The sequence below is a fragment of the Salmo trutta genome, chromosome 31 (genome assembly GCF_901001165.1).
Source record: "Salmo trutta chromosome 31, fSalTru1.1, whole genome shotgun sequence".
Taxonomy (NCBI): domain Eukaryota; kingdom Metazoa; phylum Chordata; class Actinopteri; order Salmoniformes; family Salmonidae; genus Salmo; species Salmo trutta.
Window position 1 is genome coordinate 27,566,352 of NC_042987.1, and position 18,370 is coordinate 27,584,721.

The 18,370-nt window shown below is 45.2% G+C and overlaps 1 protein-coding gene across 5 annotated transcripts in view; it reads right to left on the reverse strand.

Moving 5' to 3' along the window:
• Nucleotides 1–5,396: 5,396 nt before the first annotated feature.
• The window catches only part of LOC115169848 (period circadian protein homolog 2), a 28,581-nt gene continuing 15,607 nt past the window's right edge, over nucleotides 5,397–18,370 (reverse strand). For 2 of the 5 annotated variants that reach the window (XM_029725876.1, XM_029725875.1), the window contains exons 8-21: nucleotides 18,281–18,359; nucleotides 17,229–17,335; nucleotides 16,930–17,083; nucleotides 16,440–16,734; nucleotides 16,183–16,294; nucleotides 15,724–15,916; nucleotides 15,137–15,258; nucleotides 14,179–14,409; nucleotides 13,213–13,479; nucleotides 11,942–12,942; nucleotides 7,854–8,055; nucleotides 7,368–7,536; nucleotides 6,124–6,274; nucleotides 5,397–5,863 (exon numbers count right to left, since the gene is read on the reverse strand). In XM_029725876.1, coding sequence (XP_029581736.1) covers nucleotides 5,690–5,863; nucleotides 6,124–6,274; nucleotides 7,368–7,536; nucleotides 7,854–8,055; nucleotides 11,942–12,942; nucleotides 13,213–13,479; nucleotides 14,179–14,409; nucleotides 15,137–15,258; nucleotides 15,724–15,916; nucleotides 16,183–16,294; nucleotides 16,440–16,734; nucleotides 16,930–17,083; nucleotides 17,229–17,335; nucleotides 18,281–18,359 — 3,257 coding nt within the window. In that variant the 3' untranslated portion in view covers nucleotides 5,397–5,689. Of the gene's footprint in view, nucleotides 5,864–6,123; nucleotides 6,323–7,367; nucleotides 7,537–7,853; nucleotides 8,056–11,941; nucleotides 12,943–13,212; nucleotides 13,480–14,178; nucleotides 14,410–15,136; nucleotides 15,259–15,723; nucleotides 15,917–16,182; nucleotides 16,295–16,439; nucleotides 16,735–16,929; nucleotides 17,084–17,228; nucleotides 17,336–18,280; nucleotides 18,360–18,370 lie in introns of those variants that run through there. The other 3 variants (XM_029725877.1, XM_029725878.1, XM_029725879.1) reach the window with 3 other exon arrangements.

Here is an 18,370-nt window from a genome sequence, read left to right on the forward strand (position 1 = left end):
CAAAGGAGAAATGCTCACTAACAGGGATGTAAACACATTTGTGCACAACATTTTAGAGAAATAAGCTTTTTGTGCTTATGGAAACTGTAAGGGATTTTTTATTTCAGCTCATGAAATATGGGACCAACACTACATGTTGCGTTTATATTTTTGTTCAGTGTACTTAGCTGTTAAGAATTGAACACAAAGTAATGGACAATCGATCCATTCAGGGAAGTCTACTGCATAGCTCACTTCTAAAACAGGGACCAGAAATGGCAAAAATGATTGCCTGCTAAACTGGCATCAAACAGTCCTTCCACAGTAATCACATTTCAGCTTTACACTGGTACCATTGTTTTTAAGATATGAATCATACATGAACATTTGTATGCCATTTGTGTGTGAAGGTAGGCTTGGAAGTTTTAATTTAGGCCTATTTTAGCACAGATGGGCCAGTGGGCTATTATGAGGTGAGAATGTCTGCCTTTGGGGCTTCTCTACAATGCAGTGTGAGATCTGACAGCTTGTTCATTTGATGGCTGGGCCTTCATTGATATTCTGACAGCTTTGATTCTTTGAAATATGCCAAGCAGATGTCAATATCATGAGATGTTAGTTCACCACCGAGGTTGTGTGGGGTAAAATAAGAAATGTAAAGTGAGCCATCCCACTCCCTATTTATTTCTGGTTCATATCCAGACAATGAACGATGCAGACCAGACACAGCTGTTATAGCATTGGTGTTTATGGGAGAGACACCCTGAAGTAGACCGGAACTGTGACCTTTTTTTTCCAATGGTAAACGACCGAGACTCTAAGTAAGACATCTTTATTTATCCACCATCTTTGATAATATGACCTCAGATCATGCGTCATGCGTAACGGGTACATGGACACCAGAAAAACATTGCACTCTGTTCAAAACATTTATATCAAGTTCAGTCAAAAGTAGAAAGCACTAGCACATGTGTGGTAATCTTTTAAGAAGTATACTGTTTGAGCATGAAAGATCTCAACATTCCCACAGACCCCCAACAGCCCACCACAGATACCTACACTGAATATGAAAGCGCTTCTCCTCGGGTTCAGTGGACGACCAAGTGGCACCTTGGAAGTTTCTCTGATGTCCCTAAGTGTCACTTCTGACACCTCCATATACTAGCAACGTCTCAACTCCCACCAACATAAACATGTTAAGACCCTGTTATTCCTCTCTTAGTCTTCCAAACCACAGACGATAAACAATATGTTTTACTAAAGACTATTTCGTAATTCCAATGATAATTCTTCTTCTCATTGTATAATTGAATACATATTCATGCATGATGTGAAAAAAAGTCGAAAGATAAATTATAATGACATTTCATTAGCCTATACGCAACGTTCAGTGAGTTATATGGCTAATTTGCAAGAGTACCCCTAGCTAGCGCTTAAATAACACACATCAACAACCCAACACCTTCTCTGTAACATATAGCCTAGCCAAGGTGGCTCTATAACAATTGGATGAATTGTATATTAATTCTCTACCTGAAATCCACATTATTAGGAGACATTCACAGACTGTTGTCAGTTTACGATGGAGCCGACTCCAGATTAGCGGAACCCCAGAGGTGGCCATCACCGCAGGAGGGACACTGTCCAGATTCACACCTGATCATCAAATTGGGAGAGGTGCGAACAGCGAGGCATGTGAATGACCGTGGCCGCTTTGATCCAAGCTACTAAAAGTCGTGGAAAAATCTTTCCAACTACCACTGTCTGTCTGCCTTCCTGTCCAGTTTCCACTGATAACATCTAGCCATGGGCTTTTGATCGCGAGCATTAGGATTTTATTTTACCCTCTCCTTCTACATTTTTAGGCAAATCTGAATTAAATGTTCTATACTGCAGGAAAAAGTGGAATAACTAACATGCGGTGGTTAATAGCCCTATTTTGGCTGATAGGCCTATTTTGAAATGCCACACCGCCATTCAATTCGAACAGTTAGCGAAGTGAGCATATGGCCAATCATTCCACCAACGGTCCATTTTCTGTAACTGCTCAAGTCATTCAGGTCCTCCCAAATTAAGAACGTGCCATTAATGGTCCATTACACCATCTACCGAAATTAACCTAATTAATTAAGAACTGAAATCACTTGAGTTACAATGAATTGATCTCGGGAAAAACATGAAATTGGCTCTTTGGTCTAAAGCTTTAGGAGCTGTTGACATCAGAAGGAAAACTTACTAGGATATCCTTCAATATTGATCGTATTTCCACTGAAAGTATTTCCACAATGGCCTTATCCTGAATACACACAAATAAGAAAAAGGTATCCTAACATATGGCATGAAATAAATGTATGTTACCTACTTGATTTTATTACATTTATGTCAGATTATTGTGTTTTCATAAAGAGTAGGCTAGAAGCGTAAATATATTTAAATGTTAAAATGTTTGACTTTTATTTTGTAACATTAACACATTAACACAGCCAATGTGTTTACACTTTTTAAAGTGACTATCCAACAACACAAGAAATACAGAAATACAGAGACATACAAGACCAACTGTAAAGAAATCATTTAGGAAAAATGCAGGAAGACAATTTGTGTTTCGAGTGTTTAAAAAAAAGAAAATATTATTTGAAAAATAGACAGAGGAGTCCTGACAAATGCTTAGACCCAATAACTATCCCAGCCATATTACAATGCAGAAAGTGTTGCCACTACCATGTGCTCTCAAACACTGTTCCAAGGCCAGCAAGCCTGATAGCTTATGCTTTGTGTTTGGGAAAGCTGATCCTAGAACAGTGCTATATGACATTCTTTCCTCAAAGCTTGGTCAAACCATCAATCACAGGCTAGAAAGAAAATGGTGAACAAAAAGCACCTTCTCTATAAGCCTCCCCTACCAACTGTACTCTTTAGTCAGCCAACACGCTGTACTATGAAGTGTTTCAAAAACAAACATTAATTATCAAATCAAAAATCAAATAAAATGTTATTGGTCATATACACATGGTTAGCAGATGTTAATGCGAGTGTAACGAAATGCTTGTGCTTCTGGTTCCGACAGTGCAGTAATATCTAACAAGTGATCTAACAATTCTCCAACAACTACCTTATACACACACATCTAAAGGGGTAAATGAGAATATGTACATATAAATATATGGATGAGCGATGGCCAGATCAGCATAGGCAAGGTGCAATAGATGGTATAACATACAGTATATACATATGATATGAGTAATGTAAGATATGTAAACATTATTAAAGTGGCATTATTTAAAGTGGCATTGTTTAAAGTGAATAGTGATCCAGTTATTAAAGTGGCCAGTGATTGGGTCTCAATGTAGGCAGCAGCCTCTCTGAGAGTGATTGCTGTTTAACAGTCTGATGGCCTTGAGATAGAAGCTGTTCTTCAGTCTCCTGGTCCCAGCTTTAATGCACCTGTACTGACCTCGCCTTCTGGATGATAGCGGTGTGAACAGACAGTGGCTCGGGTGGTTGTTTGCTTTGATGATCTTTTTGGCCTTCCTGGGACATTGGGTGCTGTAGGTACCATGGAGGGCAGGTAGTTAGCCCCACGGTGATGCGTTGTGCAGACCACACCACCCTCTGGAGAGCCTTGTGGTTGAGGAAGGAGCAGTTGCCATACCAGGCTGTGATAAAGCCCGACAGGATGCTCTTGATTGTGCATCTGTAAAAGTTAGTCAGGGTTTTGGGTGACAAGCCAAATTTCTTCAGCCTCCTTAGTTTGAAGCGGTTGAAGAGGCGCTGTTGCGCCTTCTTCACCACACTGTCTGTGTGGGTGGACCATTTCAGTTTGTCGTTGATGTGTACGCCGAGGAACTTAAAACTTTCCACTTTCTCCACTGCTGTCCCTTCGATGTGGATAGGGGGCTGCTCCCTCTGCTGTTTCCTAAAGTCCACGATCATCTCCTTTGTTTTGTTGACGTTGAGTGAGAGGTTGTTTTCCTGACACCACACTCCTACTGCCCTCACCTCCTCCCTGTAGGCTGTCTCGTCGTTGTTGGTAATCAAGCCCACTACTGTTGTGTCGTCTGCAAACTTGATGATTGAGTTGGAGGCGTGTATTGGCCACGCAGTCGTGGGTGAACAGGGAGTACAGAAGAGGGCTGAGAACGCACCCTTGTGGGGCCCCAGTGTTGAGGGTCAGCGAGGTGGAGATGTTGTTTCCTACCTTCACCACCTGGGGGCGGAACGTGAGAAAGTCCAGGACCTAACTGCACAGGGCGGGGTTTAGGCCCAGGTCCTCCAGCTTGATGATGAGCTTGGAGGGTACTATGGTGTTGAATGCTGAGCTGTAGTCAATGAACAGCATTCTTACATAGGTATTCCTCTTGTCCAGATGGGATAGGGCAGTGTGCAGTGTGATGGCGATTGCGTCATCTGTGGACCTGTTGGGGCAGTATGCAAGCTGAAGTGGGTCTAGGGTGGCAGGTAAGGTGGAGGTGATATGACCCTTGACTAGCCTTTCAAAGCACTTCATGATGACAGAAGTGAGTGCTACGGGGCGGTAGTCATTTAGTTCAGTTATCTTTGCCTTCTTGGGTACAGGAACAATGGTGGCCATCTTGAAGCATGTGGGGACAACAGCCTGAGATAGGGAGTGATTGAATATGTCCGTAAACACACCGTAAACACATGTATATTGGTCCTAGTTCTCTTATGCTGGTTTCTTCCTATATTTATATTGTGAGACTCAGAACATAGAAACACATATACTGTACATATATTATTCTCTGGTATAAAAATAGAGTATCTCTTTGAAACCATTGGGGGTAAAAAAAAACATTTCACCAACCATTTACAGGTACTTCAAATTATATTTTTCTCATATTGAGAGACAGTTGAAAAACAGCAAGTCCACTAAATATTCTTGGCTACCATCAACACAAAAACAAGTCTATAAGTCTTAAACTTCTTCAGTGAAAGCATTCATTTTAATCAGTGAAACAACACAGGAAAAGAGATGGAATTGAAAGAACAGAGTTTTGCACACACTGGAACTCACTCATTTGACATTTTAGTAATTTAGCAGACGCTCGTATCCAGAGTGACTTACAAAAGGAATTAGGGTTAAGTGCCTTGCTCAAAGGCACCTCGATAGATTTTTCACCTAGTCGGCTCGTCAATACAAACCAGCGACCTTCGGTTACTGGCCGATCACTATAAACCGCTAGGCTACCTGCCCACCGCTGGGCTACCTGCCCACCGCTAGGCTACCTGCTCACCGCTAGGCTACCTGCCCACCGCTAGGCTACCTGCCCACCGCTAGGCTACCTGCCCACCGCTAGGCTACCTGCTCACCGCTAGGCTACCTGCCCACCGCTAGGCTACCTGCCCACCGCTAGGCTACCTGCCCACCGCTAGGCTACCTGCCCAACCTCAATCTCATCTTCTTTTTCTCTCTCTCACACATTCACACACATAAAATGAATTGAACAGGTGGGCCGTTGGTCTCTCAGGCTGTAGCAGAGTTTCCATACGGTTTAGCTGGTTGTAGAAAAGGTCTGTACTGCTAGCAGGACGCATGCAGTACTAGGTAGTCCAATATGGTCATTCCCTGGTCAGGGACAGCTGTTGGTCTGAGGATGGGACCCGGTCAATAATTGATGTCGCTTGAGAACGAGTCTCGGGCGGAAGTGCTGATGTTACAATCAACAGCGGTGGATTCAGGGTGTGGATGTGGCTATGATGATCCAAGGCCAGAAGAGGGGCAGGTGTCTGTGTTTAAGGGCTCCTCGCTGGGCTTCCTGGAGGGGCTGACCTCCCCTGTCTCAGTCTCTGTGTCTCCCATGTCTAGGTCAGACTGCTCCTCAGACATCACTGCCTTTGGAGCACCCTCCTCACAGCACACACAGGCCTAAACAAAACAACAAAACAACACACACACACACATTTCTGTTAGTTAATATTAGACTTGCTTTTGACAAACGTGAATGTCTGCCCATAGTATAAGAGAGAGAGAGTAAGAGAGAGTGAAAGAAGGAGAAAGAGAAAAAGAAAGGAAGAGAGAGAGAGTGATTGTGAAAAAGAGAGAGGGAGGAAAGAGGAAGAAAAAGAGAGAGCGTTAAAGAGAAAGCAATAGAGCGAGACAGCCATAATGAGAAAGAGAGAGCTTACCTTGATGTCCATGACCTTGGGCAGCCCTCCACTCCTCATCCAGGGGTGGACCTCTACCAGTTCCCTCTGCTGCTCCCCAGTGAAGCACGGCTGACTCTTCTGCATCCCACGCAGCCTCTCTCTGTCCTCTCTGAGCAACCTCTCGATGCCCCTGAGTAGACCAAGGGACATACACACTCATTATTCTGAACCATGGCACCTATGTGACCAGGGAAAAGATTCTCAAACAGTAAGAATACTATTGGACATACAGGTAACACAGAGAGTGGTATTGGGTATTAGGGTGTCGGGAAAGGTATGTCTGGTTAGTGGTTAAAAAATGTGTATTTGGCATGAGGGAGCCATGGGTATCAGATGACAATTTGATATAATTGATCTTCATGGTTACCTAGATTGGGTGTCTGGTACCTGGAGAGTAGTCAAACTAGCATTTAAGACACCACACATTTCCTCTCAATCCACCTTGTCTAACAACTGTGGGTCTTTGTGTGAAAGCCCCATCTGGTGGACATAAGTCAGAACTGCAATTTAACTTTAATATTAGCAAAGCTTTTAACACAAATGGTCAATTCTAATTCAGCATGCCAGGTGAATATGGGAAGGGAGTGGGAAACAACAAGGGTGTACAGTGCAATGTACTAGGAAAGTATTTCCCAAAGATCTAGAGTGCTGTGTCCCATCTAAACATTTTCTTATGGCCTACCAAAAAATACCCAACCAATATTTAAAACCCCAGCATTCACAGCCACTCATCATGCCCTGGGTAGAAGTTGCCTGTAGTCACAGATCGAGGATCAGTTTATCCTCCCCCATCCCAAATCCCAAACTGACACCAGACCTGCATCCACAGACAACTTTCTCTTACTCCAGGGCACATTGTGAGCTGCCTCTCTCCTGTCTCCTCCAACTCACCGCGAGGGCATCAGATATTTAAAATATTTATTTATTTAACCTTTATTTAACTAGCCAAGTCAGTTAAGAACAAATTATTATTTACAATGACGGCTTACCCCGGCCAAACACTAACCCGGACGATGCTGGGCCAATTGTGCGCCGCCCTATGTGACTCCCAATCACAGCCAGTTGTGATACGGCCTGGAATCAAACCAGGGTCTGTAGTGATGCCTCTCGTACTGAGATGCAGTGCCTCAGACCGCTGCGCCACTCGGGAACCCTGATAGGTCAACATGACCTTGTTGTCAGCATTGGGGGTGACCAAACACGGCGGGTCCTGCAGTACATACTTGTCGTGTTGGCCCTGCTCCATCTCCATTGGCCGCACATCCATGACGCTACGGTTGCTCCCACTATCGCAGCCGGTGGAGTGTCCTTTGACCTTCTGGCTGCTGTTCCGGGAGGAGTCCACGCTGCCAAAGTGGTTTCTGATCTTTCTGCTGGTGTGGCTGCTGCATACTTGGGGGGAGAATAACAAAACAGAGTTAGGATATTTTACTTCTGAATCACCAGAGTTTTAGTCTCAAGTGCTTTATACATGAAGCAACAAATGATTGAATGTAATGTCTTGCTGCCATGTCCTTCTGTCATGTGTTTGTTATTGTCCCTGCCAGTCTTGTTCAGAAAATATGCCTAATAATATGTTTTACAGTTTTACATGGGAAATCCTCCTCAATACGGTTACAGGAGTTAAGTTTGGTACAGTGGAAGTGACTGGAATAGGAACAAATGTCTTACAAACGTACAAGAAGTCTAGGGTAGGTGTGTGTACAGACCTGTGCCATTGCCAGATACACCACTAGTTGACGTTCCACTAGCTGACGTTCTACATCCCGACCTTCCACTGTTAGACGTTCTAGCTGAGGTTCCACAGTCATTAGACCTCGAACCCATGGACCCTGAGGTGGCTGAGTGAGAGTCTGAATGGAGCAGGGTGTCAAGCATGTCGCTAGGGTTACTGTCGCCTGACGAACTCACCTGCAAGACAGAGGTAAAAGGAAAGGTCAGCAAACAGAAGCTCCACTCTCAAGTCGTATTGGTCTCTTTTTTCTTGAATCAGTCCCATCCTTCCTTTCTTGCTTCTTTGCTCCTTTAATTCCTTATCATGATCTGAGAGGCACCTCAACCATATTGTCCTGAAATATTAATCCAACAGACACCCTTTTTACAGTAACTAAGGTAAGTTTCCTTTTGTGCATTTTAACAATGGAGGAACTGGAAGTTTAGTGAAGCCACACCAATCCAGCCATACTTCTCCTGACACGTTGGCAAAATTTGATTTACCTCTATGCCAAAAGCCATCTTTTTTCGAATGAATTTTTACGATATAGCCAATTTTGACTTTGCAGCTGGCCCATCTAGCGGAAATTTCTCAGTTCTGCCTCCAGGGCAACAATCATGACAATAAACTTCAACCTGCAGAGCAGACAGAGTTTGGATTTAAAGGCATACTTCAGGATTTTGGCAACGAAGATGAACTTGTTGATACCATTTTTATGTTTCTGTGTCCAGTATGAAGGAAGATAGAGGTAGTTTTGCGAGCCTATGTTAACATAGACTTCCAGTCATTGCGCTAACGCCAGTTAACATTGGCTCGCAAAACTACTTCTAACTTCCTTCATACTGGACATAGAGTCATAAAAATGGTATCCATGAGTTCATCCGACTCTAGTGAAGTAAATAAAGGGCCTCAATGCCAAAAAATACTGAAGTATCCCTTGAACACCCTTGGCATGTCTCCACTTTTTTGACTGATTTTGATGTCAAAATATGTTTAAAAACTATAGTTTGTGCCTTTAAAGTTCTCCTGTCTCATTTTCAGACCAGAGGAATTGGTGAAACTATAACATCACATCACAGTAAAAGCATTCTTAAAATATTGAGGAAAATGTCAAATGAATCTATAGCCTATGTGCCGGACCGCCACTTGGCTGCCAGCTGAAGACAATATGGGATTGATTTGTGAATACCTTACGGATTAAGCAGCCTTTTATACATACTAACCCTAGCCTAACACCTCCAGTCTAAAAACAACACTTTCGTAGTGTTGCTGCGATTTTGGTGAATCTCAACATTACGACCATAACCTCACACCGACTCTATCTGTTATTATTATTATTATTTTTTAAATTTAACCTTTATTTAACCAGGTAGGCCAGTTGAGAACATGTTCTCATTTACAACTGAGACCTGGCCAAGATAAAAGCAAAGCAGTGCGACACAAACAACAACACAGAGTTACACATGGAATAAACAAACGTACAGTCAATAACACAATAGAAAAAGTCTATATACAGTGTGTACAAATGGCGTGAGGAGGTAAGGCAATAAATAGGCCATAGTAGCGAAGTAATTACAATTTAGCAAATTAACACCGGAGTGATAGATGTGCAGATGATGATGTGCAAGTACAAATAATGGTGTGCAAAAGAGCAAAAAAGTAAATAAAAACAATATGGGGTGAGGTAGGTAGATTGGATGGGCTATTTACAGATGGGCTGTGTACAGTTGCAGCGATCGGGAAGCTGCTCAGATAGCTGAAGCTTAAAGTTAGTGAGGGAAATATGTCTCCAACTTAGGCGATTTTTGCAATTCGTTCCAGTCATTGGCAGCAGAGAACTGTAAGGAAAGGCGGCCAAAGTGGGTGTTGGCTTTGAGGATGATCAGTGAGATATACATGCTGGAGCACGTGCTACGGGTGGGTGTTGCTATGGTGACCAGTGAGCTGAGATAAGGCGGAGCTTTACCTAGCAAAAACGTATAGATGACCTGGAGCCAGTGGGTTTGGCGACGGATATGTAGTGAGGACCAGCCAATGAGAGCATACAGGTCGCAGTGGTGGTTAGTATATGGGGTTTTGGTGATAAAACGGATGGCACTGTGATAGACTACATCCAGTTTGCCGAGTAGAGTGTTGGGGGCTATTTTGTAAATGACATCGCCGAAGTCGAGGATCGGTAGAATAGTCAGCTTTACGAGGGTATGTTTGGCAGCGTGAGTGAAGGAGGCTTTGTTGCGAAATAGGAAGCCGAGTCTAGATTTAATTTTGTATTGGAGATGTTTAATGTGAGTCTGGAAGGAGAGTTTACAGTCTAGCCAAACACCTAGGTATTTGTAGTTGTCCACATATTCTAAGTCAGAATTGTTTAAGAGCAGTTGGAGTCCACGGAAGGAGTGTTGTATGGCATTGAAGCTCGTTTGGAGGTTTGTTAACACAGTGTCCAAAGAAGGGCCAGATTTATACAGAATGGTGTCGTCTGCATAGAGCGACATCGTTGATATATACAGAAAAAAGAGTCGGCCCGAGAATTGAACCCTGTGGTACCCCCAGAGGTTCGGACAACAGGCCCTCCGATTTGACACACTGAACTCTATCTGAGAAGTAATTGGTGAACCAGGCAAGGCAGTCATTTGAGAAACCAAGGCTGTTGAGTCTGCCGATATGAATACGGTGATTGACAGAGTCGAAAGCCTTAGCCAGGTCGATGAAGACGGCTGCACAGTACTTTCTTTTATCGATGGCGGTTATGATATCGTTTAGTACCTTGAGCATGGCTGAGGTGCACCCGTGACCAGCTCGGAAACCGGATTGCACTGCGGAGAAGGTACGGTGGGATTCGAAATGGTCAGTGATCTGTTTAATAACTTGGCTTTCGAAGACTTTAGAAAGGCAGGGCAGGATGGATATAGGTCTGTAACAGTTTGGGTTTAGATTGTCACCCCCTTTGAAGAGGGGGATGACCGCGGCAGCTTTCCAATCTTTAGGGATCTCAGACGATACAAAACAGAGGTTGAACAGACTGGTAATAGGGGTTGCAACAATGGCAGCGGATAATTTTAGAAAGAGAGGGTCCAGTTTGTCTAGCCCAGCTGTTTTGTACGGGTCCAGGTTTGGCAGATCTTTCAGAACATCTGCTATCTGGATTTGGGTGAAGGGGAAGCTGGGGAGGCTTGGGCAAGTAGCTGCGGGAGGTGCGAAGCTGTTGGCCGGGGTTGTGGTATCCAGGAGGAAAGCATGGCCAGCCGTAGAGAAATGCTTATTGAAATTCTTGATTATCGTGGCTTTATCAGTGGTGACAGTGTTTCCTAGCCTCAGTGCAGTGGGCAGCTGGGAGGAGGTGCTCTTATTCTCCATGGACTTTACAGTGTCCCAAAACTTTTTGGAGTTAGAGCTACAGGATGCAAATTTCTGTTTGAAAAAGCTGCTAGCCTTTGCTTTCCTAACTGACTGCGTGTATTGGTTCCTGACTTCCCTGAAAAGTTGCATATCGCAGGGACTATTCGATGCTAGTGCAGTCCGCCACAGGATGTTTTTGTGCTGGTCTCGGGCAGTCAGGTCTGGAGTGAACCAAGGGCTATATCTGTTCTTAGTTCTACATTTTTTGAAAGGGGCATGCTTATTTAAGATGGTGAGGAAATTACTTTTAAAGAACGACCAGGCATCCTCTACTGACGGGACGAGGTCAATATCCTTCCAGGATACCCGGACCAGGTCGATTAGAAAGGCCTGCTCACAGAAGTGTTTTAGGGAGCGTTTGACAGTGATGAGGGGTGGTCGTTTGACCGCGGACCCATAGCGGATGCAGGCAATGATCGCTGAGATCCTGATTGAAAACAGCAGAGGTGTATTTGGAGGGCAAGTTGGTCAGGATAATATCTATGAGGGTAACCATGTTTACGGATTTAGGGTTGTACCTGGTGGGTTCTTTGATAACTTGTGTGAGATTGAGGGCATCTAGCTTAGATTGTAGGACAGGTGGTTGGATAAAACGATAGAAAATAGAAACAGGGGAGGGAGAGAGGAAAAAAGCTAAAGAAAGAGAAGACAGTAGGGGGAAAGACAACGAACAGGGTTATGTCATACCTGCTGAAGCGTGATCTTCTCCATGGCTTGGCAGACCACACTCCTTCCCTTATCGCGGAAGGTGTTATTCCCCGGGGGATCACCACTGGAGGGCGCTACCACCATGCTGTCCTGCCTCTCCAGGGAGCATGGTGTCTCCTCCAGCTGCAGTACGTTGAGCTGCAGGGGCGAGCTGCACCGTGACTGGAACACTGGAGGGGAGGGCACATGGTCCCTGCCGCCCATGGACCCAGGCGTGGAGCCCCGAGACTGGGTGGTTTCCCCAGAAGGCTTGGGGGGCTCCATGGCCATGGAAGAGAAAGGCTGGGTGGGGATTGGGAAGCCTGTCTGGGGGGCGAAGGGGTCCGGGAACTGGGTCTGGATGGTGGAAGATGACTGTGGTGGGAAGGGAAGAGATGTCTGTAGGGGGAAGGGCTGCGGCTGTGCCAGGAAGGGACCCTGGGCAGGGAAGGTGAGGGATGTCTGTGGGAGGAAGGGCTGTGGCTGGGAGGAGTAGCCTGCCGTCTTGACCTGGTAAAAAGGCTGCTGTCCTGGAGCCCCGCTCCCCATTTGAGGGAACATGTAGTTGGGGAGAACCAGAGCCACCACGGGGGTCACCATGGGAGTAGAGAAGGGGGAGGGCTGGATGTTTGGCGGCGGGCACTGTGGATCCTGGTTGCACTGGCTGTCGCCGAAGCCTGGCATTGAATTCTCAGGGCTGGTAGGCATGGTGCCAGCCATGGTGCCCACCCCGGGGTAGACCTGGAGAGGGAAGACTGGCACTATGTTGGGGTAGGCCAGGGGCGGAAAGGTGGACTGGGAGGAGTTGGAGGGGGACCAGGAGGTCTGGTTGAGGCCCTGATTGAGGAGGTGGGGTCGGGGCTGCTGCTGTCTCTTCCTATGGGACAAAGAACTATCGGACGACTCGTTCTGTTTTACCCGCTTGGACTTGGTCTTCTTGTTGCGCCCGCTTCTACGGGCGGCGGGCTCGGCCTGCCTGCATGGGCGCACAGTGGGCACAGCTGGAGAGGGGGAAAGAGCAGGGGAAGAGAGATGGTTAGATTACATTATGTATTTGACTGTGAGAAGTTGAGTGTATGAGAGCATTAAGGTACTGTGTGTGTCTGTGTTGAATTGTACTAGCCTATGTCTACAAGCTATATTGAGTTTGTATTGTATTGTATTGTAGTGTGTTGTAATGTATTGTATTGTAATGTAATGTATTGTAATGTATTGTAATGTAATGTAATGTACTGTATTGTGTGTAAAGCGCGTTCGCTGCTGTACTCTACCATCAGTGGCACCTTGTCCCTTCTGGTGCTCCAGGTATTGGGAACAGTTGGCCTGGAAGGCCTGGACTCCCCGAAACTCCCTGAAGCGACACAGGAAGGCCTGCTCCTCTCTCTGGGTGTGGGTTGCTAGGACCTGCTTGGTCAGACCCAGCTTCTTATAGGGCTCCCTCTGGAAGCTGGGAGGTGAAACAGCACTAGGGGGAGGCCCAGGAGTCTGGCTGACCCGCTCCACCGCCTCCCCACCACCAGATACATCCTCAATGATCTCTGTACGGACAAAAACAGATAGAGAACATTAGTTCCAGCAGACAACCATGGATGTACAAGTTAGATACAATATATACATAAAACATCCAACTGTTCAGGACATAAAGAGATGAGCAGATGAGCCCTCAGCAACATTGATATACATATATACGTTACAAAGAAGCAGATAGGAAGATACATGCAGGACGCCAGTGTGTGCTAGGGTCATCTACTGTATATCATACATCATGGTATAGTCTCGTGGAACCTCTGGGATTCGAGGTTATGCATTTTCTGGAAGATGCATGACCTTTGACATTTTTTTTTACATTTTAGTAATTTTAGCAGACACTCTTATCCAGAGCGACTTACAGTAGTGAATGCATACATTTCTTTCCGTACTGGTCCCCTGTGGGAATCGAACCCACAATCCTGGCGTTGCAAACACCATGCTCTACCAACTGAGCCACACATGTCTGTACCTCAGAGTACAGACATGATACTGCACCAATGGTGTGTGATAACATTCAGTACACTACATCTATACCCACGTAGGCACACACACACACACACACACACACACACACACACACACACACACACACACACACACACACACACACACACACACACACACACACACACACACACACACACACACACACACCACCACCACAAAAAAGAGCAAAAGACCAGAGAACGAGTCCATGTAGTGTATACCTGACTCGGGCTGCAGTTTCTTGTCTCCTACATGCACAATGGTGCTACTGTAGCTACACTGGCTTGTTATTGACACCACACTCTCGGTTTTGCTGCACGGTGGCACGGCGAGGGCCGCCAGGGAGGTGAAGCCCACTACCCCTGAGGCTGTGGTCGTAGCCTCAGTCTTTTTGTTTGCGATGATGTCATCCACAGGGGTTAGACCAGGCTGAGCCTTAAATAGCGCAGGGTCTGCCAGGGTGATAGGGAGAGACAGAGAGGGTGACTAGGAGAGTCACATATAAAGTCCCATAATTGTGGATTAGAGATAGAGATAGAGAGAGAGAGGGTGACTAGGAGAGTCACATATAAAGTCCCATAATTGTGGATTAGAGATAGAGATAGAGAGATAGAGAGAAAATTTGGCTATGTCTGATTCAGTTGGTTAACCTGTCCAACAGAGATTTGGCATGAACTAAAATATGACTTCTTCATAAATAAAGAGGTATAAATATTATATTTTATTTATTTGTACATAATAAGTATTGATCTTTTGATAAATCGGTATGTGTTCATCTGTTCTGATTCCCTGGTGATCGGTGGAGCCAGATGGAATCTGCAGTGATGTTTTCCAACCAATGTATTATCAACGTTGTCACACCATATCTAATACAGGTATTCGTACCTATTAATCTAGCAGTATTATTTGGTTTGAATTCAATTCATCCCACAGGTATCTTCAATTTGAATTAAGAAATTAAGGAAATTCAAACTGTGTATTCAGTCTGAGATTTAATGATGACGGGCAATTCAATTCATGGTGCATTCAATGACTGGTAGAAATGGATAGCGGTGTAGGAACGGTCACTTGAAATATAGGCTTCATGCAACATCATACTGTAGTCAAGAGTTGTACATGTTTTATTGTAAGTAATGGAGTAAAGCTAGATAACGTTAGTAGAACGTTGGTACAAGGTACCTTCAGATATCTGCATGCGGTTGTCCCCTCCTTTCTGCTTGTCCTCATCTGAGGACGTGGTGTTGTCAGAAGAGTGCCACTTCCTCTTCCTAGCGATGGGAACGTTACAGCCCTCTAGATATCTGTCAAGAGAGACACAGGAGAGACTGCTTTACTTTCTATCTTCATCAAAAACAATAGCCCATGATGTAACTACCATGTAACTGGGTAGCAGTAAGTTTAAATAGCAGCTACGTAGTACCTACCACTCTCCTTCCCACATAGCTACCCAGAAATAGTACCTATAAGTATTTTGCCCCATAAAATACAAACTAGATGAATAGACAGATGACTGCCTAGATGACCAGAGAGATGTTCAGCACAGGAGGCTGGTGAGGGGAGGACGGCTAATAATAATGTCAGGAACAGAGCGAATGGAATGGTATCTAACACCTGGAAACCATGTGTTTGATGTATTTGATACCATTCCACTGATTCCGCTCCAGTCATTACCACGAGCCAGTCAAATGAAGGTGCCACCAACCTCCTGTGATGTACAGATAAATGATTAGCAAGATGAATAAATAAGTGACTAGTTAGAAGCTGACCTGATGACGTTGTCCAGACAGCTGATCTGTTGGTAGGAGGAGACCGCCTGGTCGTTGAAGGCCAGCTGCTCCTCCTGTACTGCAGGCCTGCAGTTCTCCAGGGGGGTGGCCCCACTCTCCCTCCAGCTCAGAGGTGCCACGGGGGCTGCAGTGTCCTTGAGACGCACCACTGCTGGACTCTTCTGGAGGAACTCTGCTAGGGAGAGAGCAACGGTCAGGACTGGAATGGGCATGAATATGAACATTCTGTTTACACCTGACTACATCCATAAACTACACCCATGTATTAAACACACACATATACATCTCACTCAACACATAAACACGCATTCATATCTGTACATCCACACACATCCACTCCCCACTTTACATGATCAAATGCACACACAAGCATATCTCAAAAAGTATTTTTCCTGCAGATTGTAAATATTTCTGTTTTAGTTTTCTTGTGTGACTTACTGCCAGCGTTCTTCTTGGTCTCAGGCCTGGCTGAGTAGGAGGCTTTGTAGATTTGTTGTTCCTGACTGTTCTGGAGGTGGATACCTTTACAGATCCCCTGGAATGACCTCTGCTAGGGAGGAGAGAAGAGACATGCTCACTACCATGGAGAGAGAGAGAGAGAGAGAGAGAGAGAAAGAGGGGAGGGAAAAAAAGACTGGGAAAAGTGAGAGAGAGAAAGAGATAGATTGGTAAAACAGAGGTAGAAGGGTACTCACAGGTTTGGCCCAGCTGCTCTCCCCCTCCTCCTCGATGCGTGTCCTGCTTGGGCTGCTACCATTGCTGTTGATGTTGATGTCTCTGGATGAGCGTGTGTTGCTCTCGCTGGTCATTCCCTGGGATGCTGCAAGGTGGTCGTTGCTTCCCACGTACCCACTGGAGCTAGTGCTGTGAACCGGCTGTAGCAGCAGTCTGTGGATCTGCTCAGTGATCTCCTGGACTTCAGAGTCCATGATCTTGGTCTCCGTGAGGGCAGGGAGCGGGGCCTCGAACACATCCTCATTCACCGGGCCCCTTCCAGTGGAAACAACCATATTATCATTATTAGCAGTAATTTCTAGAACAATAGACACAGCATCATAAAGTCTTTTTTTGCCATTTAAAAAAATGATGCCAAGATACTGTAACACAAAGTGGTGTGCAGGGAGAAGCGCCAAGATACTAAAAAAGTTCAAAGATAGGAAAACATTGTGCTAGACAGACACTCACATGCGGACTGTGTGCCTCCCGATGATGAAAGAGACCTTACGGCTCCAGGGGTTGACAAAGCTGGCCCAGCTGGAGTCGATGATGACGTACTCTCCATTCCGCGTGCAGAACCTGATGGAGGAGTGGTCGAACGGCTGGCCAGCATACTGAAGGACTATGGATAGGAGAGAGAGAAAGGGGAATATAAATGTCACAAAAATATGCCCAAAAAGGGACATTCCATTTGTTTTGTATGCAGCCCAGTGATGTAATATTTAAAAGTGTAATAATTGTTCATGTGTTGTTCTAGTTTGACTTACTCTTCTTGTGAATGGCCAACATGATCTGCCTGTCGTTGGGGTGCATGAGAAGAAGGACTGGGGTGCCAATCAGATCCTGGGGGAGGTAACCAAGAAGAGGAACAGCCCTGGAACACACACACACAATAACATCATGAGTCAGCAATCAGCGTACAGTATTACTACCCCAGGAGGTTGGTGGAACCTTAATTGGGGAGGACAGGCTCGTGGTAATGGCTGGAACGCAATCAGTGGAATTGGGACCCTGGGACTAAACACCTGACTCTGCAACTGGATCCTGGACTTCCTGACGGGCCGTCACCAGGTGGTAAGGGTAGGCAACAATACATCTGCTACACTGATCCTCAACACCGGGGACCCTCAGGGGTGCGTGTCCTCCTATACGGCCTGTTCACCCACGACGCATGACCAAGCACGACTCCAACACCATCATTAAGTTAGCAAACGACACAACAGTGGTAGGCCTGATCACCGACAACGATGAGACAGCCTATAGGGAGGAGGTCAGACACCTGGCAGTGTGGTGCCAGGATAAGTCTGCTGAACAATTAATAAAAAATGGCCACCCGGACAATTTACATTGACCCCCGTACACTGCTGCTACTCGCTGTTAATTGTCTATGAATAGTCACTTTACCCCTACCTACATGTACAAATGACCTCGACTAACCTGTACCCCCGTACATTGACTCTGTACCTGTGCCCCCTGTATATAGCCTCGTTATTGTTATGTCATCTTATTGTGTTACTTTTTATTCGATTTTTTACTTTAGTTAATTTAGCAAATATTTATTGAACTGCATTGTTGGTTAAGGGCTTGTAAGTAAGCATTTCATGGTAAGATCTAAACCTGTTGTATTCGGCGCTTGTGACAAATAACATTTGATTTGATTTGAAATACATCAAACACATTGTTTCCATGTGTTTGATGCCATTCAATTTTCTCTGTTCCAGCCATTATTATGAGCCGTCCTCCCCTCAGCAGCCTCCACTGATTACTAGATCATAATCCGAATACAAACACATTATCAGAAAAATGTTTGGTGTCTTGCCTCTCGTCCACATCCTGGAACACACAGCTAGGAGTGTGTGTGGTGGTGAAGACGCGCTTGTCACTAGGAATTCTGGGAACTGTAGGCAAA